At 43.4% G+C, this 27,905-nt stretch overlaps 2 protein-coding genes and 1 long non-coding RNA gene across 4 annotated transcripts; 1 reads left to right on the plus strand and 2 right to left on the minus strand.

The window, feature by feature from the left end:
- Positions 1 to 252: 252 nt before the first annotated feature.
- On the minus strand, positions 253 to 6,102 carry capza1b (capping actin protein of muscle Z-line subunit alpha 1b). The gene is made up of 10 exons (XM_046364953.1): positions 6,006 to 6,102; positions 4,738 to 4,801; positions 3,326 to 3,377; positions 3,124 to 3,187; positions 2,769 to 2,975; positions 2,363 to 2,442; positions 2,182 to 2,260; positions 2,019 to 2,090; positions 1,724 to 1,786; positions 253 to 1,616 (listed from the first exon to the last, which is right to left on the minus strand). The coding sequence occupies exons 1-10, from the start codon at positions 6,042 to 6,044 to the stop codon at positions 1,476 to 1,478; spliced, it is 861 nt and encodes a 286-aa protein (XP_046220909.1). The 5' UTR covers positions 6,045 to 6,102; the 3' UTR covers positions 253 to 1,475.
- LOC124045574 lies at positions 4,003 to 4,727 on the minus strand. Its single transcript, XR_006840875.1, has 2 exons — positions 4,340 to 4,727; positions 4,003 to 4,241 (listed from the first exon to the last, which is right to left on the minus strand). It is a non-coding gene; the product is annotated as an uncharacterized LOC124045574 (long non-coding RNA).
- Positions 6,103 to 12,606: 6,504 nt separating the features above from the next.
- apeh (acylaminoacyl-peptide hydrolase) lies at positions 12,607 to 24,864 on the plus strand. Of its 2 annotated transcripts, none has more exons than XM_046364952.1 (23): positions 12,607 to 12,730; positions 13,584 to 13,713; positions 13,801 to 13,927; positions 14,006 to 14,093; positions 14,377 to 14,452; positions 15,060 to 15,151; positions 15,290 to 15,367; positions 15,469 to 15,606; positions 15,769 to 15,860; positions 15,960 to 16,000; positions 16,075 to 16,196; positions 16,312 to 16,372; positions 16,473 to 16,570; positions 16,653 to 16,704; positions 16,840 to 16,928; positions 17,108 to 17,246; positions 17,419 to 17,502; positions 17,730 to 17,810; positions 19,118 to 19,206; positions 22,441 to 22,631; positions 23,122 to 23,224; positions 23,588 to 23,694; positions 24,173 to 24,864. In XM_046364952.1, exons 1-23 carry the CDS (start codon positions 12,719 to 12,721, stop codon positions 24,276 to 24,278), a joined length of 2,196 nt encoding a protein of 731 aa, XP_046220908.1. In that variant the 5' UTR covers positions 12,607 to 12,718; the 3' UTR covers positions 24,279 to 24,864. The 2 variants fall into 2 exon arrangements, with proteins under 2 accessions (XP_046220908.1, XP_046220907.1); XM_046364951.1 differs by having other exon boundaries at positions 12,645 to 12,730; positions 13,473 to 13,713.
- The last annotated feature ends 3,041 nt before the right edge of the window (positions 24,865 to 27,905 follow it).

A 27,905-nucleotide genomic window follows, 5' to 3' on the forward strand; every position in this document is an offset into this window, starting at 1 on the left:
ACCCGTTTCCTGTCAATAAGTCAAGACTGTCTCTCTATTCATGTTACATTGATTCCTCTCCTTGCTTCCTTCTCGAGGCACATTGGAAAAAAGGGGGAACCTCCAATGCACCTGGAAAGGAGGCAAGGAGATAAGATGCAAGGAATTGCAGAAAGTCAGATTGAGGTAGACCAGTCTGACAGCTCCCACTGCTGCTGGACTGATGCCAAAGTGATGTATCCAGCAATACAATGCCCGAGGAAAACAACCAGCCCAAGATGATCAATTCTTTTATTTGTACAACAGAATGGGGCAGTACAGTCCTGAAGGTCGCATCAGAGTACAGCGCTAGTCAGTGTGAAGGTTTAACACAGCACAGAATAACTGATCTCGAGTCAGCCTATGGTAATATTGAGTAGGTGCATGTTGTGGCTGAACAGGGGTGTGTTCTGTGGGAAGCATGGTTCGCAGATAGATATTTACAGTAGAGAGCACAAGTCTTTATTCGGGATGACAGAGAAGTGCGTCTACCCTACACAATGCATTTCTAATTTAACATTTTGTAACATTGGACCCTCCTGAACAAAGCCCCTGGTTTAAACTAAGTAGTGAAATGGCTGTGTATAGTTTAAGGTACTTAAACACAGGTGTGAATATTACAGATGGGCTGAGCTTACGATTAAATAAAAACCTGCATAGCTAAATATAGATCTGCATGTATACATGGGAGAAAGGGGAGCTTTGCATGTATGGGGTTCTTTAGCCTCGGAAAGACATTTATTGGTATGGTTTTCCTTCAACAAAAGAGAAAGGACACAGCAATTGTTGTTGTTGCCAAGGTAAGACAGAAGAGAATTGATTCAGAAACAGAGGAGGTTATGACAGTCTTTCAGCCATGGTATCCTTCATTGGCTCAAGCAGAGGACACATACAACAGGAAGTGGAAGAGTACAGCAGGAAAAAAAGTAAACAGTACCCTCAAAACTGACTATAATCGACGACCAGTCCTGTTAAGGGGAGAAATGGTGCTGATATGAACATCTATTAGAAAACGTCCCCTGCCTGGTGTGCTTAATTGCCTTGTTTAAATGATTTCAACATGCATCCTTCCTTTCTTGAGGTAATCACTGATCTGTACGTGACTAGATAAGAATAAGGAGTGTTTCCTACATCAAGGACAGAAGGAAGGATGCATTGTAAAATCATTCAACCTGGGGTCTTGGAGCTGTTCAAGAGTGTCAACACTACAAGATGAAACTCAGTACCCCTTTAGCAGACTCAAACTCCCCTCCTGTACCTCAAGACACTTCCTTTTTCTCCAAAACCAAAAGCTTCTTTAAACAATACAGAACTGTGCCCAACAGACTGTCAATCTGCAGCTTGGTTTGTTGTATTTTCTCTTTGCTTTGCCCCAGACTACAATATATATATATATAAGCTTTGGTTAGTCCTTGTGCGAGCGTGTTGCCAGCCCAGCGGTGTGAGTCTCTGCTCTTCTATGCGTTCTGCATCTCCTTGCCAATCTTGTAGCTGAGGATCTTGTTCCAGTCGATCTTGGTGCGGGTGACAGGCAGCTGGCGGCGCAGGGCCTTGAAGGTGGTGTCAGACATAGTCTGGTAGTTCTCACTGATCGCCGTCTACAGGGAGGGGAGGAGCAACAGGAGAGAGGGGAGGAGATTTTACAACAGAAGTTTAGAGCCAACAGAACACACACACATCCATTGAAAAGGGTGAGGTAAATTACCTGGTAATCATTTTCAGCATTCTCAATGATATCCACAAACTCCTTGGCAGTCTGGCTCTCATTCTGTTGACAAATTATTTTAGAAAAAGAGTCTCCTTTCCCACACAGGTAATTGACCACAACCTGAACTGACCTAACCTGTTCAGTATACCGGTTATACAACATAATGGCATAAGTTGTTACTTACAGTTTGCTTCCTTCTCATGTTTACATTAAAGGGATAGAATGAAGACACAGAAGCAAAACGGGTTCTAATTAGCTGTTACTAAATAGAATCAGCGTTATGTCCACTCACAGTCACCGTTATAGACTCCTCCACTTCCTTATGGCTGACCAACTGCACATTACCATCCTCATAGTAGTGCACCTAGAGAGAGAGTCTGTTTAATTACTAGACTTTGGGTGTTTAATTATTATCTTCAGCATTTGTTTCTGTAGTAAATATCACGATTGCCCACCTGTATCTTCAACACACCCACTACATGAGCAGTAGACTGACCAATTGTGAACTTCCACTCTGACCTACAGCGCCCATTCCTGAGAGAGAGAAGGCAGATGAAGTATGTGTGAAAGAGATGAAGTCACATAACATTCTGAACTTGTAAAGACCAATGTATAATGATGCCGTTGGAACTGTACCAGAAGTTTTTGGGTTGAAACTGGTGTCCCTCAATGCAGGCAATGATGGTTTGCTGGCCATCAACTGTTTTCCCATATACCTGCAGTGAATACGGACTTCATGATTAGCGGCTTGGAGAATTGACATACAGTGGCGATATCACAAGGGTCAGTCAGGGTCAACAGCACAATGTTGTTTCTGTTCTCTGATGCAAGTGTGTGCTGCATCATACAGACACTGGGGTAGTACTCTGATGTATGTGCTGAGTGAGTGTGGTTGTGTGGTTGTGTGTGTGTGTGTGTGTGTGTGTGTGTGTGTGTGTGTGTGTGTGTGTGTGTGTGTGTGTGTGTGTGTGTGTGTGTGTGTGTGTGTGTGTGTGTGTGTGTGTGTGTGTGTGTGTGTGTGTGTGGGGGGGGGGGGGTTTACCGTGCAGACTCCGCTGGGGTAGTGCTCTTTAACGTATGCGCTGAGTGCAGTGTCGCAAGCCTCTCTCCAAGCTCTCAGGGAGCCGTCTCCATCGTATGGCTGCACATCGCTCACCTCCTTCCTCAGGTGGTCGAAGCGGAACGACACCCGATTCCGAGGGTCCAGGAACCTCCCCTGACCCAGGTCCCCATGCTCTGTAATCAGAACCTGGAGAGGGAGAGGATTGTTAACTGTTTTTGTTGACACAATTTGTTTAGTAAACTGTACTAAACAGACTTAACGTGATAACAGCAGTAAATATGGGGTGATCATCAGACTGCGGCTCCAGATAAACTCAGCCTTATATCACTCGTACCTGTTCATCATAGCCCTCAAGTTTGGCAGGGGTGAACTGATCCATGTTGTACTGGGCAAAAGCACTGGGGAGAGAGAACACAGAATGAAATAGAACATGGGATATTTACAGACTCCTACACCAATAATGATGACTAATGAAAAGTAATGATGTGTGGTTGTTTCAAAATGTTGACATCACATCATGATAGGGTGCTACTCACTGAGCCGCTCCCTCCCTGAGCAGGTTGTCATTGTTAAGGAGAAGCCGCACATCTGGAACGCAAAAGCATACATCAACATCAACTTGTCAGTCTGTAATCATCCCTAAAGCCAACACCTCATTTGGCCGCCTTTCCTTCCAGTTCTCTGCTGCCTGTGACTGGAACGAATTGCAAACGTCGCTGAAGTTGGATACTTTTATCTCCCTCACCAACATTAAACATCTGCTATCACTGCAGCTGTACATAGTCCATTGGTAAATAGCCCACCCAATTTACCTACCTCATCCCCATACTGTTTTTATTTATTTACTGTTCTGCTCTTTTGCACACCAGTATCTCTACCTGCACATGATCATCTGATCATTTATCACTCCAGTGTTAATCTGCTAAATTGTAATTATTCGCCTACCTCACGCCTTTTGCACACAATGTATATAGACTCTTTTTTCCCCTACTGTGTTATTGACTTGTTTATTGTTTACTCCATGTGTAACTCTGTGTTGTTGTCTGTTCACACTGCTATGCTTTATCTTGGCCAGGTCGCAGTTGTAAATGAGAACTTGTTCTCAACTAAGCCTACCTGGTTAGATAAAGGTGAAATTAAAATAAAATAAAAACAACTCAGTTTGTAAGATTATTTAGCTGTTGAAGTCAACTTTTGTTGGTTTTTGTAAATATAATCTATTTTGTCATTATCCTACATCTTATTATCTGTATATGTGGACTCCTGCCCTACCTTGGCCTTGCATCCTTCACCTGTAAATGTGGACTCCTGCTCTACCTTGGCCTTGCATCCTTCACCTGTAAATGTGGACTCCTGCTCTACCTTGGCCTTGCATCCTTCACCTGTAAATGTGGACTCCTGCTCTACCTTGGCCTTGCATCCTTCACCTGTAAATGTGGACTCCTGCTCTACCTTGGCCTTGCATCCTTCACCTGTAAATGTGGACTCCTACTCTACCTTGGCCTTGCATCCTTCACCTGTAAATGTGGACTCCTGCCTGCATCCTTCACCTTGGCCTTGCATCCTTCACCTGTAAATGTGGACTCCTGCTCTACCTTGGCCTTGCATCCTTCACCTGTAAATGTGGACTCCTGCTCTACCTTGGCCTTGCATCCTTCACCTGTAAATGTGGACTCCTGCTCTACCTTGGCCTTGCATCCTTCACCTGTGAACAAACATCTTGCACTTAAAGAAGCTGTCTGCCTGCCTTCCAGTATCCCTTTAAGCCACGGATCCACTATAATACAATACATCAACAACTAGTCAGTCAGTTAGCAAAATACACAAAACACACATTCACCTTCAGTCAATAAACCCTTACAATCACAAACTACATGGCACCATTTAAAAAACAATGTGATTGTAGGCTATTCTCCATTCTTTTTAGTGGAAAACAAAACCTTCTCACCGTTGAAAACTTCGTTGAACTCTCCAGGGGGTGCATGGGTAACGAAGTTTGCTGCTATGCGGACCTGTGGAGAGAGGACGAATCAGTATCCTACTAGACCTACATCAATTTCATTTAGAAATGTTCTAGATTAGATCAGGCTGAGTGGGGAAAATAGTATTGAGCTAGGAAGACGTTACTAAATGATAATCCCAGTAAACCATACATAGTGATTCAGACTGTCCTGTCTATGATGTTCACAGAGGCGCCTACTTGAGAAGGTGGTGATAGTGGCGTAAACTGATACTTTAGGCTAATGGACAACACACTGAAAAATAGCATTAGGTAGCCTAAGTTCATTTATAAACACATTAAACACAAATCCTGGTCATTAGAAACCAGTGCCACTGATTTTGACCCAACAGATGCAGTTGCATGGCCAGCCTCAAAGAGATTGCTGCTTATCCAGTTTCTATGGAAACTACCAGTCTTTACAGATTCTCATGCCCGGAACCCGAGCTGCATTCCACACAGGACATACCCAATATCCTCCCCGTACAGAAACAACCACTGGACACTTGTGTAGATCTGATATATAGTCACTATATTGGCAACATTTCTGAGGACAAAGTGGACAAAAAAAATGTTTTGTCGTCACACACACTGGATGCGTGCAGTAAAGTTCTGAAGGGTTGGGGATAGGCCATCCGAGGGTTGTTTGTTTCTGGACAGGGCCATAGCACTGTACTCCAGTTAAGCACTCGCACCAGTAAAGTGTCGGGTGTGTGTATGCACGTCCTCTCTTTATGGCGTCTATAGCTAGCAGAAGCATCTGAGCTGCAACTGTATCTGTTTGACCTAGAAAACCTCTGATCTAGGTAGGTAAACTAGCTAGCACTGCTAGAAACGGTATCAACGTTTTATTTTGCCTAACAGCTAACGTTAGCTACTTCCTGAATTGGCCCAACAGATCTAACCATATCCAAAAAGTAGGATCATGGGTTTCCATTAAACACACTGGAACTTTATTCCTGTACATAGCTAAATAGTTATATGACAACTAATAGTTAGTGGCAACTTTTACTGGCTAGGAATTGTGAGGTTCAGGCTAACGTTAGCATAGCTAGCTAGCCACTCAAGTGAATCGTCTCTTTACTGAAACAGAGCGAACGCTAGTAGCTCTAAAATATAGTACCCATTTACTGTTGACCATTCAACCACCGGTGACACACAGTAACTTTAGAATAGAATAATAGAGTTACTTGTGAATAAAATCATAATATCGTTACCTTCTCCTCTTCTGATAGCGGCTCCTCAAAATCGGCCATCTTGGCTTGTTGTGTGACCCCACCTACCCACAGACTGAACACTCAGCTGACACCAAAATCATAACAAAACCCAGGGGGTGGAAATTAAATTATAGTGAAATTACGGAATGATTTTGTACATATCTACTTCTCACGTGAAATAATTGAATCTGATGTTATTTTGTTAATGTTCAAATGCTGTAATTCAAAATATGCATTAGTAAGGTTCATACTTATTTTAACCAGCAGAGGGCGCCGGCTCTGAATCACGTGCTATTTCTCCAGGGTTGCCCGTTTTTACATTTCTGAATACTGAAAACCAACGAACAAGGCCTGAAAACTAGCCCCCCAAAAATGGCTTGCCTCAAGAGAGGAGTTGCCACATTTATCCGATTGGTGCAGTGTTGCCATGTTCGCTGTTTTCCTGAAATTGGGCTACATTTAAAACGATCTCGCGGGGAGAAAATGTACTGGTTGCGGGTTTTAGACTATTTCTAAGTGTGTGTGTCATGGTGTGGCCGATTTTGACTGTTTTTGGCTATTTCTAAGTTACACAATGGCATTTATCATAACAATATATATATATATATATATTTCACCGTGGCCTGCTGCTTGCTGACTGTCAGGCATTAAGGCAGGCTGTTGCAGAGTGAGGGGGTGGAGCACTACGGTATTTGGCTGAGTCACGTGAGCGAAAGGCGAGACAGCAGCACGCGCCCACGTCGTGACAACCTTTTTTTTAACCAGTGGTAGGTAGGGTGGGGCCCACAGTAGCACCCGCTGCTTGTTGAGAAGAGTAAGAACGATATGTGCTTTCACTTCAGTCTCCAATAACACTATACTAAAATCGCTAGATTTATCGCTAGTCAATCTTTTGAAAATGTGTCGCCAGAGGGGTCTGAATACTCGCTAAAGTTGTAGGCAGTGTTGCCCTATCCCAAAGCACTCACAGGCGGCCCAATCCTCCCGCAGCAATCCCTCCCAGCTGCAGTCAGAGCAGGAGATGTTCACCCCTCCTCATCCAGACTGCAAATGAATCACGCATTTCGGGAAGCAGCCACTGACTGATCCCGCCCTGGCTTACCTTCAGAGCAGGATGAAAATGTAAAATGTTCTTTGTCTAAAATAATTCACTGCACAAAAATAAATCACTGCATTTGACTGTAAGCCAGGGCGGGACCATAAGGTTAAAAACCAAAACAAATTTAAGAAAACTAATATTTAAAAAATATATTTAAAAAACCTAGTAACTCCGCCAGGGTGTCTCTTTTGGTTCACTTTTTCTGGTCCCAAGCCTGGATAAAGGAGGAGGGTTGGAATTGTGACATTAAAAAAAACAAGAATCGACAGAAGAATGTTAATTTGTAGTTCTAAACATATTTAGGGTGTTTTTTACTCGCTTTTTGTCTCTCCCACGACATTATTCCTCTCTCCTACAGCGTCCATCACAATTACATGCACATGATGCAAATTAGGTGATGACGTCATTTAGCGACTTTTAGGACAGCCAATAGCTACTTTCCTTACTGAGGAGTTGGCAACATTGGTCAGGCTATTTAGATTGTCATTATGGAGACACCTATTTCCAAACCTTTTTCCAGAAAACATACATACGCTAGAACTGATGCACATCAAGAAATAATGCAGACAAAGCACTGGAAGATGACTTTGGGCGCATTACATAAATCTGTTAGGAGGTGGTTTCAACTGCATTCTAATGTTGACTGCTTAAAGAAAACGGTATCAAGCTAAGGGTATCAAGCTAAGTGCATGCTCAGTTCTTGGCGGCTGCCCTAGTGGACATTTGAAATTGAAGTTATGGAACTCCCTCGCATGGTTCTTTTTATGGGGAAAGTCCTCAATGAAACTGGCATTAGGCTAAATGTGGAGAATTATACATTAGCTTTCGCCATCAAGTAGGCTATTCATGTATATGCCATTGTAGGCTACCATTTGATACGGTACATATGTGGAAATGATGATATCACTGGAGTCAGTGATTTAATTCAGTGATTTAAATTATGACCACATCCTCAGTAGCCTATTCCAGCAGGCTATTTGGGAAACACAAGCACTTTTTATTGCAAAATCACCTCGCTATTCATGGTGAATGAATTCATCTGAATGAATTAACTAAGCAAGCTGCTAAATTGTTCAGTTTACATCTTGCCTAAATCTTGTCTAGGCTACTGTAGACTATATTAACTTAGATGTAGGCCTAAATGAGATGTAGGCCTATCACTTTGTCTTTCTCTAAGCAAACTATGGCAACATTTTGGCATAAACCAATATTTTAGTCTATAGACTGTCTATTGAAATGACAAGTCAGTCTAGCAAATGGGCCATTTATAAAGATGTGCAGTCGTAACATCTGGCACATAATAACAGAACAATTGCCAGAAAATAGCCTAGACGTTAGTTTTTTTATGTTCATCCAAGTGTTTCTTGCTCAGAGATTTCGAGATCCTCCTCTGTCCAACTTTCATCACTCAAACTCTTCTGTCGGAGTTACCTATAGTTATGTACATGCACAAAGGGGATTTATTTACAATTCTAAACCTGGTTTGAGCCCTGAATGCTGATTGGCTGAAAGCCGTGGTACATCAGACCATATAACACGGGTATGACAAAACATTACTTTTTACTGTTCTAATTACATTGGTAACCAGTTTATAATAGCAATAAGGCCGCGGGGGGGGGTTGTGGTACATGGCCAATCTACCACTAATGGCTGTATCCAGGCACTCTGCGTTGCATCTCGCCATATGCCATACCCCCTTGTGCCTTATTGCATAATCATAGCAATCAAACGAGTTGAATTGACATCCATTGATGGAAAATTATCTTTTGTCTTGCCACATATTCAAATGCCTTTATTATCTCATAGCTTGCAATAATTATTATTTTGAGGTTAACCCGAATTTTGTTCCTCGTGTCATTACTATGATGCTCTTAATTGGCTCGATAACGCTAAGGAAACATGGGTTCATTGTATAGATAGGGCAACTCTTTTGCTATGAAAAAAATGGGGCTAGTTTTCAGGGGTTTTGGCCGAGTTTTTTTGTCATTTTGTAGAAACTGAACTTGACCTGGCAACCCTGAATAGGTGTGTCTCAATGGGCTTGTTTTAAGTGGTAAGGCGGAAGAAACCAACCGAAGACGAAAGTCGAGGATTCAACTCTGGGGAGGTGCATCTGCGATCGCCGAAAGAAGGACACTAATTTGGTCGTCCAACAGCCAAGCTCAGATGGCAGTGTTTAAAAAAATATATGATGTCGAAATAAACATGTATCCAACAACCATATCATACACTCACAAACTAAAATAATATATGTATGTATGTATGTATGTATGTATGTATGTATGTATGTATGTATGTATGTATGTATGTATGTATGTATGTATGTATGTATGTATGTATGTATGTATGTATGTATGTATGTATGTATGTATGTATAATCAGGGAGAGCGCCTCAAATATCAATGTTGGTTCCGGTTGTAGTCATGTCTTTGGTCACGTTCGTGTGGGTCAAACAAAAACACTAAAGATTGGTTCACAATAGACACTCCCACATTATGTGTAACACGAAGGATATGAACCTAAATCTCGCACGGGCGCAACCGACGTGACAAAGAGGAAAGGCTCTCTTAGGCTGAGCGCAGACACTGATTTTGAAGTTCGAAGGCGGGCTACCTTATCACGGGATCGTGACCGACTCATGTCCGCTACAGCTGCAGGATGAAGTTGATGAAGAGCCACTGCAGAAACTTGTAGTCAAAACTTCATGACCTTTGATCACATGATTTTTGTAAAGTTCAAGCTGTCGTTATGTTGGCGGAAGAACGAAAATCTGTATCCCCAAAATGCAGTGGTGTAAAGTACTAAAGTAAAACTACTTTAAAGTACTATTTAATTCGGTTTATTATTTTTTTTTAATGGGGGGGGGTCTGTACTTTACTATTTATGTTTTAAGCAACTTTTACTTCACTACATTCCTAAAGAAAATAACGTACTTTTTACTCCCTACATTTTCCCTGACACACAAAGGTATTTTTTGAATGCTTAGCAGGACAGGAAAATGGTCCATTTCACACACTTATTAACAAGAGAATGTCCCTGGTCATCCCTACTGCCCCTGAACTTGCAGATTTACTAAACACATGCATCTTTTATAAATTATGTCTTGAGTGTTGGACAGTGCCCCTGGCTATCTGTAAATTATGTCTTGAGTGTTGGACAGTGCCCCTGGCTATCTGTAAATTATGTCTGAGTGTTGGACAGTGCCCCTGGCTATCTGTAAATTATGTCTTGAGTGTTGGACAGTGCCCCTGGCTATCTGTAAATTATGTCTTGAGTGTTGGACAGTGCCCCTGGCTATCTGTAAATTATGTCTGAGTGTTGGACAGTGCCCCTGGCTATCTGTAAATTATGTCTTGAGTGTTGGACAGTGCCCCTGGCTATCTGTAAATTATGTCTTGAGTGTTGGACAGTGCCCCTGGCTATCTGTAAATTATGTCTGAGTGTTGGACAGTGCCCCTGGCTATCTGTAAATTATGTCTGAGTGTTGGACAGTGCCCCTGGCTATCTGTAAATTATGTCTTGAGTGTTGGACAGTGCCCCTGGCTATCTGTAAATTATGTCTTGAGTGTTGGACAGTGCCCCTGGCTATCTGTAAATTATGTCTGAGTGTTGGACAGTGCCCCTGGCTATCTGTAAATTATGTCTGAGTGTTGGACAGTGCCCCTGGCTATCTGTAAATTATGTCTTGAGTGTTGGACAGTGCCCCTGGCTATCTGTAAATTATGTCTTGAGTGTTGGACAGTGCCCCTGGCTATCTGTAAATTATGTCTTGAGTGTTGGACAGTGCCCCTAGCTATCTGTAAATTATGTCTGAGTGTTGGACAGTGCCCCTGGCTATCTGTAAATTATGTCTTGAGTGTTGGACAGTGCCCCTGGCTATCTGTAAATTATGTCTGAGTGTTGGACAGTGCCCCTGGCTATCTGTAAATTATGTCTGAGTGTTGGACAGTGCCCCTGGCTATCTGTAAATTATGTCTTGAGTGTTGGACAGTGCCCCTGGCTATCTGTAAATTATGTCTTGAGTGTTGGACAGTGCCCCTGGCTATCTGTAAATTATGTCTTGAGTGTTGGACAGTGCCCCTAGCTATCTGTAAATTATGTCTGAGTGTTGGACAGTGCCCCTGGCTATCTGTAAATTATGTCTGAGTGTTGGACAGTGCCCCTGGCTATCTGTAAATTATGTCTGAGTGTTGGAGAGTGCCCCTGGCTATCTGTAAATTATGTCTGAGTGTTGGACAGTGCCCCTGGCTATCTGTAAATTATGTCTGAGTGTTGGACAGTGCCCCTGGCTATCTGTAAATTATGTCTGAGTGTTGGACAGTGCCCCTGGCTATCTGTAAATTATGTCTGAGTGTTGGACAGTGCCCCTGGCTATCTGTAAATTATGTCTGAGTGTTGGACAGTGCCCCTGGCTATCTGTAAATTATGTATTGAGTGTTGGACAGTGCCCCTGGCTATCTGTAAATTATGTCTGAGTGTTGGACAGTGCCCCTGGCTATCTGTAAATTATGTCTGAGTGTTGGACAGTGCCCCTGGCTATCTGTAAATTATGTCTGAGTGTTGGACAGTGCCCCTGGCTATCTGTAAATTATGTCTTGAGTGTTGGACAGTGCCCCTGGCTATCTGTAAATTATGTCTGAGTGTTGGACAGTGCCCCTGGCTATCTGTAAATTATGTCTGAGTGTTGGACAGTGCCCCTGGCTATCTGTAAATTATGTCTGAGTGTTGGACAGTGCCCCTGGCTATCTGTAAATTATGTCTGAGTGTTGGACAGTGCCCCTGGCTATCTGTAAATTATGTCTGAGTGTTGGACAGTGCCCCTGGCTATCTGTAAATTATGTCTGAGTGTTGGACAGTGCCCCTGGCTATCTGTAAATTATGTCTGAGTGTTGGACAGTGCCCCTGGCTATCTGTAAATTATGTCTGAGTGTTGGACAGTGCCCCTGGCTATCTGTAAATTATGTCTGAGTGTTGGATGTGCCCCTGGCTATCTGTAAATTATGTCTGAGTGTTGGACAGTGCCCCTGGCTATGTGTAAATTATGTCTGAGTGTTGGACAGTGCCCCTGGCTATCTGTAAATTATGTCTGAGTGTTGGACAGTGCCCCTGGCTATGTGTAAATTATGTCTGAGTGTTGGACAGTGGCCCTGGCTATGTGTAAATTATGTCTGAGTGTTGGACAGTGCCCCTGGCTATCTGTAAATGTTAAAAACAAGAAAAAGGTGCCATCTGTTTTGCTTAATATAAGGAATTTGAAATGATTTACACTTTTACTTTTGATACTTAATATATATTGAACCAAATACTTTTAGACTTTTACTCAAGTAGTATTTTACTGGGTTACTTCCACTTTTACTTCAGTGACTTTCTATTAAGGTATCTATACTTTTACTCAAGAATGACAATTGTGTACATTTTCCACCACTGCCAAAATGCAACACACTGAAACGCGGTGACCGACTGGACAAAAGTGATCCGCTCCCATCCAACGCAGTCATTGTCAAATTATCCCAATTTACAGGAAAATCCATGACATGGCAACCCCGGTGTACCCTGCCTAACAACACAGAGAAAACGAGACCACACGCAGAGCTGTTGATCAGTCAGAGCCGCGATGGAGTCACAGGTAACTTTTAAATAGCTATCAGTGTGTTAAATTCCAGTTTATTTCAATTTAATGTGAGCTTTTACACAAAGCTAGCTACTTGCTTGTCCAACTTCCCATTATGTACTACCTTGCTAACCTAGCTACTTGCTTGTCCAACTTCCCATTATGTACGAACGTTAGTTAGTTAGCTAGCTAATTTAAGTAGCTACCGTATGTTCGCTGTCTTTCTTTCCAGCTAGTGTAGTGCATTTGAAATGCTAACTATTTATTTTCCAGCTAATGTAGGCAGAGATACGGGCTATAATGTCTGCGGTGTAGCATTAGGCAGTCATCGGTTTAGCTATCTGGTAGCTTTCTTATGGTGACGCGCAGAAAGCACTTCCTGGTCAGTCAAGTAAGCAACTCTAGTTATGTTGAATATAGCGTGCTCAACTAAACAAACAATCATTTAAAACTAGAATAATATTCGTTTTCACTAGGGAGTGATAGGAGGCTGTTATTTTTTTTTTTAAGTATTAGCTAGCCAGCCAACTGTATAGCTACTGAACTTACTACCCAGTAACCTACAAGAGTCATATTCCTGAGCTAGATAACCTTGGATCTTGTTTTGTCACAAAGCCTGTCAGTGTTAATAATGATTTCATTGTTGCTTATGTAGTGAGACAGAGGAATTGCATGCTGCACTGACTATTGCAATTAGTAAACAAGCTAGTCTACCTCTGTCTCAGTCTACCTCTGTCTCAGTCTACCTCTGTCTCAGTCCAGGGTCAAGAGAGACAATCAGTAAAAGATGACCTCATCAATGCGGGTTGTGAGACATTGTTTATCCCTGACTCGATGTGCAAGTTCCTCATCTGTTGTGTGTGGAAAGGTAATGACTAATCCGGAAGACATCTCCAAACTCTACCGGGAGTTGAGCCTGTTTCCCTCCTTGACCCGAGCTGACGTAGGGCCAGTCATAACATCGCAGTATGGAGGAAAATACAGCAACATCTACACAGGTGTGTGTGTCTGTCCGTCGGTCTGTCTGTGTCTCCCTGTTCGTCGGTCTGTGTGGGTTTTCATGCCTTTTATTCCGTGTCCCCTAGAATGGAGTCAGCGGGATCTGGAGAGGAACGAGAATGTCAAGTTCTGTCGGCAGTACATTGTGTTTCACGACGACAAGTCTGTGGTCTACTCTGGACCCTCAGGGAACTGCACAGAGATCAAGGGAGAGTATGTGGATATTTGACAGTTTGACGCATGAGTGTGTTCTGTGTGTGTGTAGTTGATTTAGTGTTTTCTCTGTGTCAGGTTGCTGAGTAAAGACTCTCCATCAGGAGACATGAAAGCGGTGGTGAGAGAGAGCATCATCAAAGGAGAGGACAAACAGTTTCTGGAGGTGAGGGTCTCTCTATCTGTCTCTCTGTCTCTTTATCTGTCTCTCTGTCTCCTATCTATCTCTCCCTCTCTCCCTCCTATCTGTCTCGCTCTTTCTCTCTCGATCTCTCTCTTTCTCTGTCTCTCTCTCTCTGTCTCTCCATCTGTCTGCACAACTGACCTTGGATAAGTGCCTATGTTGGGGCAACCCCCCTGCATCTATATCCTAAACCTCTTTCACTCATTTTGATTGACAGCTGACCCTCTTTTCCCTTTGACCCCTCCTCCATTTGGTGACCCCTCAGATCTGGAGTAAGAACATCAAAGTGAAGAGCATCAACCTGACAGCCCTGAAGAAACATGGCAAGGTCTATGAAGACGGTGAGACACCAATGTAATGTCTCTGTATATGAGAGACTTCCTGAAGTTCTTCTGTTACTGGCACACAATAAACTGTTGTTTTCCCTGAAGACCCGAACAGACTGCACCATTTGTGCCAGAATTTGGCCGCCCCAGACAAAATGTACACGCCTTGGGGAAAATCGCTGAATCAAAATAATACCACAGCAACTGTTATTCTTAGGAAGCCGATTTGATTTGGAGTTCGGACATATAAAGTTTGTGTGAATTATTTCTAAGATGCATACTTTGCTTTTCTGAACTCTCTTCACTCGCCCATAAGCATAGAGGGAGGCATGTCCTACTGGTGCTGGCACATGCTCCGGTCAAATCCACCGCTGCAGTTAATGTAGCCTACATCAGCCTACGTAGCCTTGCAAGCCAATCACAGAATGTGATGAGGGAACTGAAGCAAATCGTACAATATGGCCAGGTTGATGGCAATATAATAATTGGTAACATCGCACAGTGTGACATGTAATAGTTATAAAATACTGAATCTGACGTACAGCGTGGGAAGGCCTTTACACTAAAATATATCAGGCACATTCTTTGGTTGACCCACCTGTTCATTTATATCTGTTCCCAGACCAGTTTGGCTGCCTGGTGTGGTCCCACTCTGAAACTCACTTGCTGTATGTGGCTGAGAGAAAGAGACTCAAGGCAGAGTCCTTCTTCCAGGTTTGGCCTTCAAAACACACACACACACCTAAAGTTTAAATATGAGCACAATGCAGTGCTAATGAACTTTACTGCAAAATGTGTTAGCGATTTCCTCACTTGGTCTATTTGTTAACCCCTTCCATCTCTACTATACAGTCAGTGTCTCCTGAGTCCTGTTCTCTTGCTGATGAAGAGGAGGGGGTGAAAATGGGCAAGGAGGAGGACACTACAAAGGTAAGGAGGATCCAGTGATAAACTGTTCCATTGTCTGACCCCCTGCTTTTAACTAAAATGTCTTGGTTCACCATACTGTGTTTGCTCCTCCCGTCCTGCAGGGGGAGCAGTTTGTGTTTTACGAAGACTGGGGTGAGACCTTGGTCAGTAAGAGTTCTCCTGTGCTATGTGTGTTGGACATCGAGGGTAGCAACGTCTCTGTGCTAGAGGGAGTCCCAGATAACATCTCGCCAGGCCAGGTGAGTGTGTGTGTGTGTGTGTGTGTGTGTGTGTGTGTGTGTGTGTGTGTGTGTGTGTGTGTGTGTGTGTGTGTGTGTGTGTGTGTTGCTGGGTGCCATTTCTGTGTGTTTGTGTTGCAATGTATATATGTGCTGTATCAGTGTTATAACTTGTGTCTCCAGGCGTTTTGGGCTCCGAGTGACACAGGCGTGGTGTTCGTGGGCTGGTGGCATGAGCCCTTCAGACTGGGCCTCAAATATTCACCCAACCGCAGGTGAGCACTGTGATTGGTCAGATCAGAGTGGTGGTTATAAGTAGCAGCTCTTAAATCCAGTAAAGGCCTCTCACTCTCTCTCTGTGTTTTCTAATTCAGGTCCTCCTTGTTCTATGTTGACCTGACTGGGGGACAGTGTGGTAAGTGTATTTCACTCTGAGCTATACATGACCATAGTGTTTTCTAGAAGTCTGTTTGTGTTTCTCTCTCTCAGAGCAGCTTTCATCAGGCTCCAGTGCTGTGTGTTCCCCCAAGCTCAGCCCAGACCAGTGCAGGATTATCTACCTGGAGTGTGCTGTCTACGGACCTCACCAGCAGTGTAGCAGGCTTTGCATGGTGAGTGAGTGAGTGAGCAAGAAAGACTAAAACATATCCAACCGCTCCCAATTAGAGAAATGATTTGAATACTGTTGGAATATAGCTCATGTGTTGAGTTGTCTGTGTGTTACAGTATGACTGGTACACCAAGAGGACCTCTGTGGTGGTGGATGTGGTAAAGAGACCCAGGGAGGGTAAGGACACCTTTCTTTTTTTGTAAAGTAGAATTTGTTAATATAATTACAGGTACTTTACGAGTGTATTATGTTTATCCTAACTGTTTGTGTGTTCAAGATGGCTTTGCCGGGATCTACAGCTCGTCCCTGTCTCCTCTGTGCTGGTCAGCTGACAGCCAGCGCATCCTGGTCTCCTGTCCACAGGGCAGCCGCAAGGTAACCACCTTAATTAGCAGAATGAATTATGCCATATGTATGGCCGCAATCCAATCATATTGACATGTTTTGTCTCCTGTAGGATCTGCTGTTGGTGGAAACGACCACAGGGAGCGTCACCTCTCTGACATCAAGTGAGTGGGGTCACACAGTCCCCTGCCCCCTAGTCAGTCCACTGACAAATACAGTCTCTGAGTTGTAAAGCTGTTGTTGCTGTTCTAACATTCTGACTGACGTCCTAACGTTGTTGTGGTTGTGTTCCCCTGTAGAGTCTCCAGGGGGCAGCTGGTCATTGCTGACCATCGAGAGAAACCTGATGGTGGTCAGCTGGTCTTCCCCTAACTGCCCTCCCAGCCTGGTAATGTAGACACACCTACACATATATACATACTCCATAAACCTTATGTTTGTTATGCTTTGCAGTAAAATAGACACATTATTGAAACGTCTTGCTTTGGATGAGTCGTTTATAGTAACGTCTGCTTAATGCCCATTGTCTATTGTTTTGTTATTAATTACCTAATTGTCTGTGGCTAGAGGGTGGGCTTCCTGCCACTGGGTGGTTCTCGTGAGGAGGTGGACTGGGTCGTGCTGGAGGACTCTCAGACCCAGCCAGATATCGATTGGCAGATCCTCAACTTCACCCCGCCCCCAGAGCAGGACAACAGCCAATACCGTAAGAACATCCACTCTGACAGTTGGACTTTTTCTCTCTAGCATGTCAATTATCAGTAAATCCTCTCCTATGTGTCTGAATCCACAAGTATTTTGCTACACCTGCAATAACATCTTCTAAACGTGTGTGTGTGACAAATCAAATTAGATGTAATATTATCCTTATTATGTAGCTGGTTTGGACTTTGACGCCCTCCTGCTGAAACCAAAGGATGTGAAGGAGGGAGTGAAACTGCCACTCATAGTCACCCCACATGGTAAGTTACACACCTTATAGTGTGTGTGCCCCTGCTTGGTTGTGGGGAGTAGGGTGAAGTTGCTCATAGATGCTGATCTTGGGTCAGTTTGGAATTTCCCCCTCTTAACGGTTATGGTTGGGGGAAGGGAAGCTGATCCTAGATCTGTACCTAGGGGAAACTTCACCCCGGAGCTTGTTGTGTTTGTGTGTGAGTGTGTAGCTACATTCTCTCTCTGTCTCTCTCAGGTGGTCCTCACTCTGTGATTGTAGCAGACTGGCTGCTCTCCTCCTCAGTGCTGTGCAGGATGGGCTTTGCTATCCTACTGGGTGAGTAGAGCTACGGTTTATTATGTCTCTATCTGCATAACAGATTGAACATCTTGACGTGGAAACAATGTGGAGACGTTGAATCATTGTGGGAAACTGATTGGCTTTTGCAAAAACTCATCAATGTGAAGGAATTTCATGTTTTTGTCTCGTTGTTTTTTTGTTGAACCAATGAGTTGGTCATTTTTATTGTTTTTATCAATTTGAATTCACGTTAGTAGACAACTCAATCAAATGTAAATCAAAACTAGATGTGGAACTGGTATCTGTGCCCAGTGGGATTGGTTAGGGGTTAGGGGAGAGATCACCAAGCCACAGGACAATTATTAAAGTTGGGTCCACACTCAATGTCTTTTTGGTTTGTTTATTTGTTAGGATTTTGTACTGCATCAGGGTGGTATACACAGACGTTCTGATTTTGTACTGCATCAGGGTGGTATACACAGACGTTCTGATTTTGTACTGCATCAGGGTGGTATACACAGACGTTCTGATTTTGTACTGCATCAGGGTGGTATACACAGACGTTCTGATTTTGTACTGCATCAGGGTGGTATACACAGACGTTCTGATTTTGTACTGCATCAGGGTGGTATACACAGACGTTCTGATTTTGTACTGCATCAGGGTGGTATACACAGACGTTCTGATTGACAGCCTTTTCCCCCACACATATTGTCTACACCGAGCCAGTGTGTTGAATCCAGGAAACTAGCTACAGGAGCAGGTCGTCGGTGTTGCTGCCAGGGATCACAGATGTAGATTATTATGGTGTTTTAACATGGACATGGTAACAGTCTTTCCATTGCAGTCGTCACGCTACGCCATGGCCAAATCATGGCCGCCACACTCAAAACATGAACCGTGAAAACATATTTCTGCCGAGGTGCACGTTGAAGATGCTACAACAGTCCACATTTACTTTTCCTCTGCAAGCACAACAAGTAATGAATCAAATAAATCTGACAACCTCATAGAATAGTTTATCTATTTACCTAGTCTGCTTGTTGTGTGTTCTGTGAGAGAAATATTCCTCTTGAGGCAGATTCAAGTTATAAGAGCCATAGGGAGGGAATTTTTACAGCGTCGGCATCGTTAAGCATGTTACCGCTCTGCAATCTGAGTGTGTAGGGGAGAGTGGGGCTGAAGGTAAAATGCCACCCTACCTCAAAATCATTTTCTGGGAGTGACTTACAAATAGCTCCATTCGAACAAAAAACATTTATGTTTGAGCAAGATTAGTGACAACAGGGGAAGCTGTTGGGGGGGTTGAAATGTTCACTTGTACCTCACTTTTGTCCTTTCAGTGAACTACCGCGGCTCTATAGGCTACGGCCAGGACAGTATCCTCTCTCTACCTGGTAATGTGGGCACTCAAGACGTCAAGGATGTTCAGGTACAGAAACATGAGTTACACCACAGTCTTTTCAGACCACTGTGTGGCTTAATAGTCTATAGTAGTGATGAACCGATATTACATTTCTGGCCTACACAGTAAAGAGTGAATGCCACCGAATCGCTTGTTCACAGCCTGTGTCTGCAGTTTTGTTGATCGTTTCAATGCCATGACAGAGGGCATCACGTCTGCTGCAGACACAGTTGATGAGCTTATTTCTCCAGTCAGTTGTTCAAATGGAGCCAGGAGTGTGTTCATGTTCTCAAATGCCATTGAAATGACAGCAGCGTTATGAGAACCAGCACATTCTTGGGCAATACGGCTTTCCTCAGTAGGAAATCCTGGTCGACCCACTGTGCTGTCAGACTCAGCATGCTCATGGGGCTGACATCGCTGGTACAAATGTCAGTCGTGAAGCTAATAGCAGTGACGCTATTACTGTGTAACTCCAGTAGGGCAACATCTGGGAAAAATGGCGCTCTTGGTAGTGTGTACTGGTGCTCGACCAGTCGACGAGAACGCCAACAATCACCCAAGACAGAGATCGGTTGATTGTCAAGGGCAATGAATTCCATTTCAAATGACTGCTTGACTTGTTGGCTGCTCGATCCACACAGCAGACATTGTGGGCTAGGTTAGGAATGCTGTGTTGCACGTATAGCACAACATTTTATGCTGCGTTATTACGTCATCTACCTACGTTATATAGGTATGCACGTCATCTACCTACGTTATATAGGTATGCACGTCATCTACCTACGTTATATAGGTATGCACGTCATCTACCTACGTTATATAGGTATGCACGTCATCTACCTACGTTATATAGGTATGCACGTCATCTACCTACATTATATAGGTGTGTATGCACGTCATCTACCTACGTTATATAGGTATGCACGTCATCTACCTACGTTATATAGGTATGCACGTCATCTACCTACATTATATAGGTGTGTATGCACGTCATCTACCTACGTTATATAGGTGTGTATGCACGTCATCTACCTACGTTATATAGGTGTGTATGCACGTCATCTACCTACGTTATATAGGTGTGTATGCACGTCATCTACCTACGTTATATAGGTGTGTATGCACGTCATCTACCTACGTTATATAGGTATGCACGTCATCTACCTACGTTATATAGGTATGCACGTCATCTACCTACGTTATATAGGTGTGTATGCACGTCATCTACCTACGTTATATAGGTGTGTATGCACGTCATCTACCTACGTTATATAGGTGTGTATGCACGTCATCTACCTACGTTATATAGGTGTGTATGCACGTCATCTACCTACGTTATATAGGTATGTATGCACGTCATCTACCTACGTTATATAGGTATGCACGTCATCTACCTACGTTATATAGGTATGTATGCACGTCATCTACCTACGTTATATAGGTATGTATGCACGTCATCTACCTACGTTATATAGGTATGTATGCACGTCATCTACCTACGTTATATAGGTATGTATGCACGTCATCTACCTACGTTATATAGGTGTGTATGCACGTCATCTACCTACGTTATATAGGTATGTATGCACGTCATCTACCTACGTTATATAGGTATGTATGCACGTCATCTACCTACGTTATATAGGTATGTATGCACGTCATCTACCTACGTTATATAGGCATCTATGCACGTCATCTACCTACGTTATATAGGCATGTATGCACGTCATCTACCTACGTTATATAGGTATGTATGCACGTCATCTACCTACGTTATATAGGTGTGTATGCACGTCATCTACCTACGTTATATAGGTGTGTATGCACGTCATCTACCTACGTTATATAGGTATGTATGCACGTCATCTACCTACGTTATATAGGTGTGTATGCACGTCATCTACCTACGTTATATAGGTATGTATGCACGTCATCTACCTACGTTATATAGGTATGTATGCACGTCATCTACCTACGTTATATAGGCATCTATGCACGTCATCTACCTACGTTATATAGGTATGTATGCTCGTCCTCTACCTACGTTATATAGGTATGTATGCACGTCATCTACCTACGTTATATAGGTGTGTATGCACGTCATCTACCTACGTTATATAGGTATGCACGTCATCTACCTACGTTATATAGGCATCTATGCACGTCATCTACCTACGTTATATAGGCATCTATGCACGTCATCTACCTACGTTATATAGGTATGTATGCACGTCATCTACCTACGTTATATAGGTATGTATGCACGTCATCTACCTACGTTATATAGGTATGTATGCACGTCATCTACCTACGTTATATAGGTATGCACGTCATCTACCTACGTTATATAGGTGTGTATGCACGTCATCTACCTACGTTATATAGGTATGTATGCACGTCATCTACCTACGTTATATAGGTATGTATGCACGTCATCTACCTACGTTATATAGGTATGTATGCACGTCATCTACCTACGTTATATAGGTATGTATGCACATCATCTACCTACGTTATATAGGTATGTATGCACGTCATCTACCTACGTTATATAGGTGTGTATGCACGTCATCTACCTACGTTATATAGGTGTGTATGCACGTCATCTACCTACGTTATATAGGTGTGTATGCACGTCATCTACCTACGTTATATAGGTGTGTATGCACGTCATCTACCTACGTTATATAGGTGTGTATGCACGTCATCTACCTACGTTATATAGGTGTGTATGCACGTCATCTACCTACGTTATATAGGTGTGTATGCACGTCATCTACCTACGTTATATAGGTGTGTATGCACGTCATCTACCTACGTTATATAGGTATGTATGCACGTCATCTACCTACGTTATATAGGTGTGTATGCACGTCATCTACCTACGTTATATAGGTATGTATGCACGTCATCTACCTACGTTATATAGGTATGTATGCACGTCAGCTTTGACATCGGTTTTCCACATCGCCGTTAAACTAGACATCGGCTGATACCGATGTTGGCAGTTTTAGCTAATATCGACCAATTCCACTAAGTTCACCGATATATTGTGCATCCCTGGTCTATAGTATTCAGCCCTAGAATCAGTCTGTCTGACTGACGTTTCATTTTCACAGTATTTTTGTAGTCTCTGTCATCTCCCCTCTCAGACAACTCTGCTTCCTCCCGCGTACTTTCTCTCACTTCTCTCTCTCACTGCTCTCACCCTCCCTCTACCCTCCCTCTCTTTTATCATGCTGTTGTTTCTGGCTTTAGTTTGCAGTGGAGAGTGTTCTGAAGGGCGGGGCGTTTGACGAGCAAAAGGTTGCGGTTGCCGGGGGTTCCCACGGTGGATTCGTGGCCTGTCATCTAATTGGCCAGTACCCAGAGTTCTACAAGGCCTGCGTGGCTCGGAACCCCGTCATCAACCTGGCCTCAATGATTGGGAGCACCGACATCCCAGACTGGTACAGTCACACTTTCTCACTACCATGCCCACACAAACATCCACTAACTCATAGGGACGATACCAGTATCACAGTATTATTTTCCATGGCAAAAAAATCCTTTAAAAACCTGCTGTATGTAAAATATTGTGTGCTATAGCTTGGAAACTAAATACATGTGACTCTGGATGACAACATGTTTCCAACATCAGGGATGTTTTCCTAAAGAAGTTTGGTCCGCGTCATGTTTCAGTGCCAGGACATCATCCCAGCCCTCCTTAGTTATTACCACATAGGCTTGACATCCATGACATTTCCTTTCAGGTTGGTGGATACAGAGAGAGACATACGCACTTCAGTCTTAGGGGGTTGTGTCGTCCGTCTGTCTCTCTAGGGAGAGGAAGCAGTCAGTAATTCAAACCACCAGAAGGGAAACTAGATATGATAGAATCCATACAATTAGTTTTTTGTTCTATAAGGTGTGGTTATCCAACATGTAGGTGTGTTTCAGGTGTATGGTGGAGGCTGGCTATAACTACAGTACAGATTGCCTGCCCGACCCTGCAGTCTGGGAGCAGATGTTAAACAAGTCTCCTATCAAACATGTCAAACAGGTGTGTTATCCAGCGGCCTGTGTGTTTCACATTCTGTTTGTTTTTTCATTTTTAATTTTACCCTTTATTTTACTAGGCAAGTCAGTTAAGAACAAATTATTATTTTCAATGACGGCCTAGGAACAGTGGGTTAACTGCCTGTTCAAGGGCAGAACGACAGATTTTGTACCTTGTCAGCTTGGGGATTTGAACTTGCAACCTTTCGGTTACTAGTCCAATGCTCTAACCACTAGGTTACCCTGCCGCCTCATTACTGATCCAATGCAGGTGAAAAAAGCTTTGCTGTCTCTCTACCATTGTTTTTCTGTACCTTGTGTCTGTGTGTTGACTGTAACAATGTATGTGACTGTTGTCGCCATTCAGGTAAAGACTCCTGTGTTGCTGACTCTGGGAGAGGATGATAAGCGTGTGCCCCCTAAGCAGGGGATTGAGTACTACAGAGCCTTGAAGGCACTACAAGTCCCAGTGCGGTGAGTAGACTGCCCTTGTGCTGTTGGCTGCTGGGTAATGTAGTATTTAGTGGTGTGGTGGTCACATATCAGAATAAAGACAGTACTTTGTATGCGATAAGTAAAGGTAATCAACAGCTAACCAGTTAATGGGGTTGCTTGCCAAAGACAGATTTTTCTCTTCATATTTGTAAAAAAAAAGATTTAAAAAAAAAAAGATACCGTCTTAAACTGAGACTCAGTGACTCGATGTTGCCACCAGCAGTGGGATGAACCACAGATGAATGCTATGCAAGATAATGCACTCAGTATTACACAGTATCTTTGCATGTGTGAGCTTCAATCTCCTATAAAGCACCGACACTGCACCGACACAGAGCCTCACGCTTCCATGGTCTTTCCTAGTTGGTCTTTCTTGTCAGCCCGATGTTGTTGTTTACTTCATGCATTGCATTGCTGACTCTACTTTCTTAACTCCGCCTGGGTGCCTTTCTTTCAGGTTGCTATGGTACCCTGGGAACAACCACTCCCTGTCCAAGGTGGACGCGGAGTCTGATGGCTTCATGAACATCGCTCTCTGGATGACCCGGCACCTGTCTCTGTGACGATACCATTAGCGATAGCATGCTAACCCTATGATAGCTCTAGCATGCTAACAACAGGATGTTAATCTGTATAATAACGGCGTGAGGGTCAGGCCAAAGCGTCATCTGTGATTAGATCATCTGCATCAGTTTATAGCTTTGGAATTACACCTTCTGAATGATGGCAAGTTCTTGTCCTATATCAAATATGAAACTGTTGAAACACATTGATTTTGCCTGTAATTTAGCAACACTAGTCCTTATTTTCAATGTTTCTCCATGAAACGGTTTCACCTATGATTTAACAAGGGCTACGGGTACTGCCGTTCAAAAATGATCCAATACCTTTTTATTTAGAAAGATACTAAACAGCCGTATAGTTTCATCATCTAAGTTGTGATCATAATATAAAGAGAATGAAAGTACTTGAGCTAAACATTATGGACCAAGTAACGGTAACACCTGGTGAAAGGTCTCCACTACACATTCTAGTCATTACGTTCATTCTGATGGTGCTTTCCAGGGTTGCAGATGCTTTATATTGATTGTAACAACCAGGGATCTTTCTCTAATGATTCTATCAATAAAACATGTTTTGGCTATAAAACATCTCTTTTTTTATATACAGTTGAAGTTGGAAGTTTACAGTTTTTTACAATTGACAATTTCTGACATTTAATCCTAGAAAAAAATTCCCTGTTTTAGGTCAGTTAGGATCACCACTTTATTTTAAGAATGTGAAATGTCAGAATATTAGAGAGCGATTTATTTCAGCTTTCATTTCTTTCATCACATTCACAGTGGGTCAGAAGTTTACATACACTCAGTTAGTATTTGGTAGCATTGCCTTTTAAATTGTTTAACTTGGGTCAAACGTTTCAGGTAGCCTTCCACAAGCTTCCTACAATAAGTTGGGTGAATTTTGTCCCATTCCTCCTGACAGAGCTGGTGTGACTGAGTCAGGTTTGTAGGCCTCCTTGCTCGCACAAGCATTTTCAGTTCTGCCCACAAATTTTCTATGGGATTGAGGTCATGGCTTTGTGATGGCCACTCCAATACCTTGACTTTGTTGTCCTTAAGCCATTTTGTCACAACTTTGGAAGTATGCTTGGGGTCATTGTCCATTGGGAAGACCCATTTGCGATCAAGCTTTAACTTCCTGACTGATGTCTTGAGATGTTGCTTCAATATGTCCACATAATTTCCCTACCTCATGATGCCATCCATTTTGTGAAGTGCACCAGTCCCTCTTGCAGAAAAGCACCCCCGCAACATGATGCTGCCACCCCTGTGCTTCACGGTTGGGATGGTGTTCTTCGGCTTGCAAGCCTCCCCCTTTTTCCTCCAAACATAACAATGGTCATTATGGCCAAACCGTTCTATTTTGGTTTCATCAGACCAGAGGACATTTCTCCAGAAGTATGATCTTTGTCCCCATGTGCAGTTGTAAACCGTAGTCTGGCCTTTTTATGATGGTTTTGGAGCAGTGGCTTCTTCCTTGCTGAGTTGCCTTTCATGAAGTGCTTTGAGAGACTAGTCAAGGACCATATCACCTCCACCCTACCTGACACCCTAGACCCACTCCAATTTGCTTACCGCCCAAATAGGTCCACAGACGATGCAATCTCAACCACACTGCACACTGCCCTAACCCATCTGGACAAGAGGAATACCTATGTGAGAATGCTGTTCATCGACTACAGCTCGACATTCAACACCATAGTACCCTCCAAGCTCGTCATCAAGCTCGAGACCCTGGGTCTCGACCCCGCCCTGTGCAACTGGGTACTGGACTTCCTGACGGGCCGCCCCCCAGGTGGTGAGGGTAGGTAACAAGATCTCCCCTCTGATCCTCAACACTGGGGCCCCACAAGGGTGCGTTCTGAGCCCTCTCCTGTACTCCCTGTTCACCCACGACTGCGTGGCCATGCACGCCTCCAACTCAATCATCAAGTTTGCGGACGACACAACAGTGGTAGGCTTGATCACCAACAACGACGAGGCGGCCTACAGGGAGGAGGTGAGGGCCCTCGGAGTGTGGTGTCAGGAAAATAACCTCACACTCAACGTCAACAAAACTGAGATGATTGTGGACTTCAGGAAACAGCAGAGGGAACACCCCCCTATCCACATCGATGGAACAGTAGTGGAGAGGGTAGCAAGTTTTAAGTTCCTCGGCATACACATCACAGACAAACTGAATTGGTCCACTCACACAGATAGCGTCGTGAAGAAGGCGCAGCAGCGCCTCTTCAACCTCAGGAGGCTGAAGAAATTCGGCTTGTCACCAAAAGCACTCACAAACTTCTACAGATGCACAATCGAGAGCATCCTGGCGGGCTGTATCACCGCCTGGTACGGCAACTGCTCCGCCCTCAACCGTAAGGCTCTCCAGAGGGTAGTGAGGTCTGCACAACGCATCACCGGGGGCAAACTACCTGCCCTCCAGGACACCTACACCACCCGATGTTACAGGAAGGCCATAAAGATCATCAAGGACATCAACCACCCGAGCCACTGCCTGTTCACCCCGCTATCATCCAGAAGGCGAGGTCAGTACAGGTGCATCAAAGCTGGGACCGAGAGACTGAAAAACAGCTTCTATCTCAAGGCCATCAGACTATTAAACAGCCACCACTAACATTGAGTGGTCGCTGCCAACACACTGACACTGACTCAACTCCAGCCACTTTAATAATGGGAATTGATGGGAATGATGTAAATATATCACTAGCCACTTTAAACAATGCTACCTTATATAATGTTACTTACCCTACATTATTCATCTCATATGCATATGTATATACTGTACTCTATATCATCGACTGCATCCTTATGTTATACATGTATCACTAGCCACTTTAACTATGCCACTTTGTTTACATACTCATCTTATATGTATATACTGTACTTGATACCATCTATCTTGCCTATGCTGCTCTGTACCATCACTCATTCATATATCCTTATGTACATATTCTTTATCCCCTTACACTGTGTATAAGACAGTAGTTTAGGAATTGTTAGTTAGATTACTTGTTGGTTATTACTGCATTGTCGGAACTAGAAGCACAAGCATTTCGCTACACTCGCATTAACATCTGCTAACCATGTGTATGTGACAAATACATTTGATTTGTTATGTTGATATTAGACTCGTTTTACTGTGGATATAAATACTTTTGCACCTGTTTCCTCCAGCATCTTCACAAGGTCCTTTGCTGTTGTTCTGGGATTGATTTGCACTTTTCGCACCAAAGTACGTTCCTCTCTAGGAGACAGAGCGTGACTCCTTCCTGAGTGGTATGACGGCAGCGTGGTCCCATGGTGTTTATACTTGCGTACTATTGTTTGTACAGATGAACGTGGTACCTTCAGGCGTTTTGGAAATTACTCCCAAGGATGAAACAAGACTCGTGGAGGTCTTAACATTTTTTTTTTAGGTCTTGGCTGATTTCTTTTGATTTTCCCATGATGTCAAGCAAAGAGGCACTGAGTTTGAAGGTAGGCCTTGAAATACTTCTACAGGTACACCTCCAATTGACTCAAATCAGAAGCTTCTAAAGCCATGACATCATTTTCTGGAATTTTCCAAGCTGTTAAAAGGCAGTCAACTTAGTGTATGTAAACCTCTGACCCACTGGAATT

Source organism: Oncorhynchus gorbuscha, linkage group LG10, assembly GCF_021184085.1.
Source record: "Oncorhynchus gorbuscha isolate QuinsamMale2020 ecotype Even-year linkage group LG10, OgorEven_v1.0, whole genome shotgun sequence".
Classification (NCBI taxonomy): domain Eukaryota; kingdom Metazoa; phylum Chordata; class Actinopteri; order Salmoniformes; family Salmonidae; genus Oncorhynchus; species Oncorhynchus gorbuscha.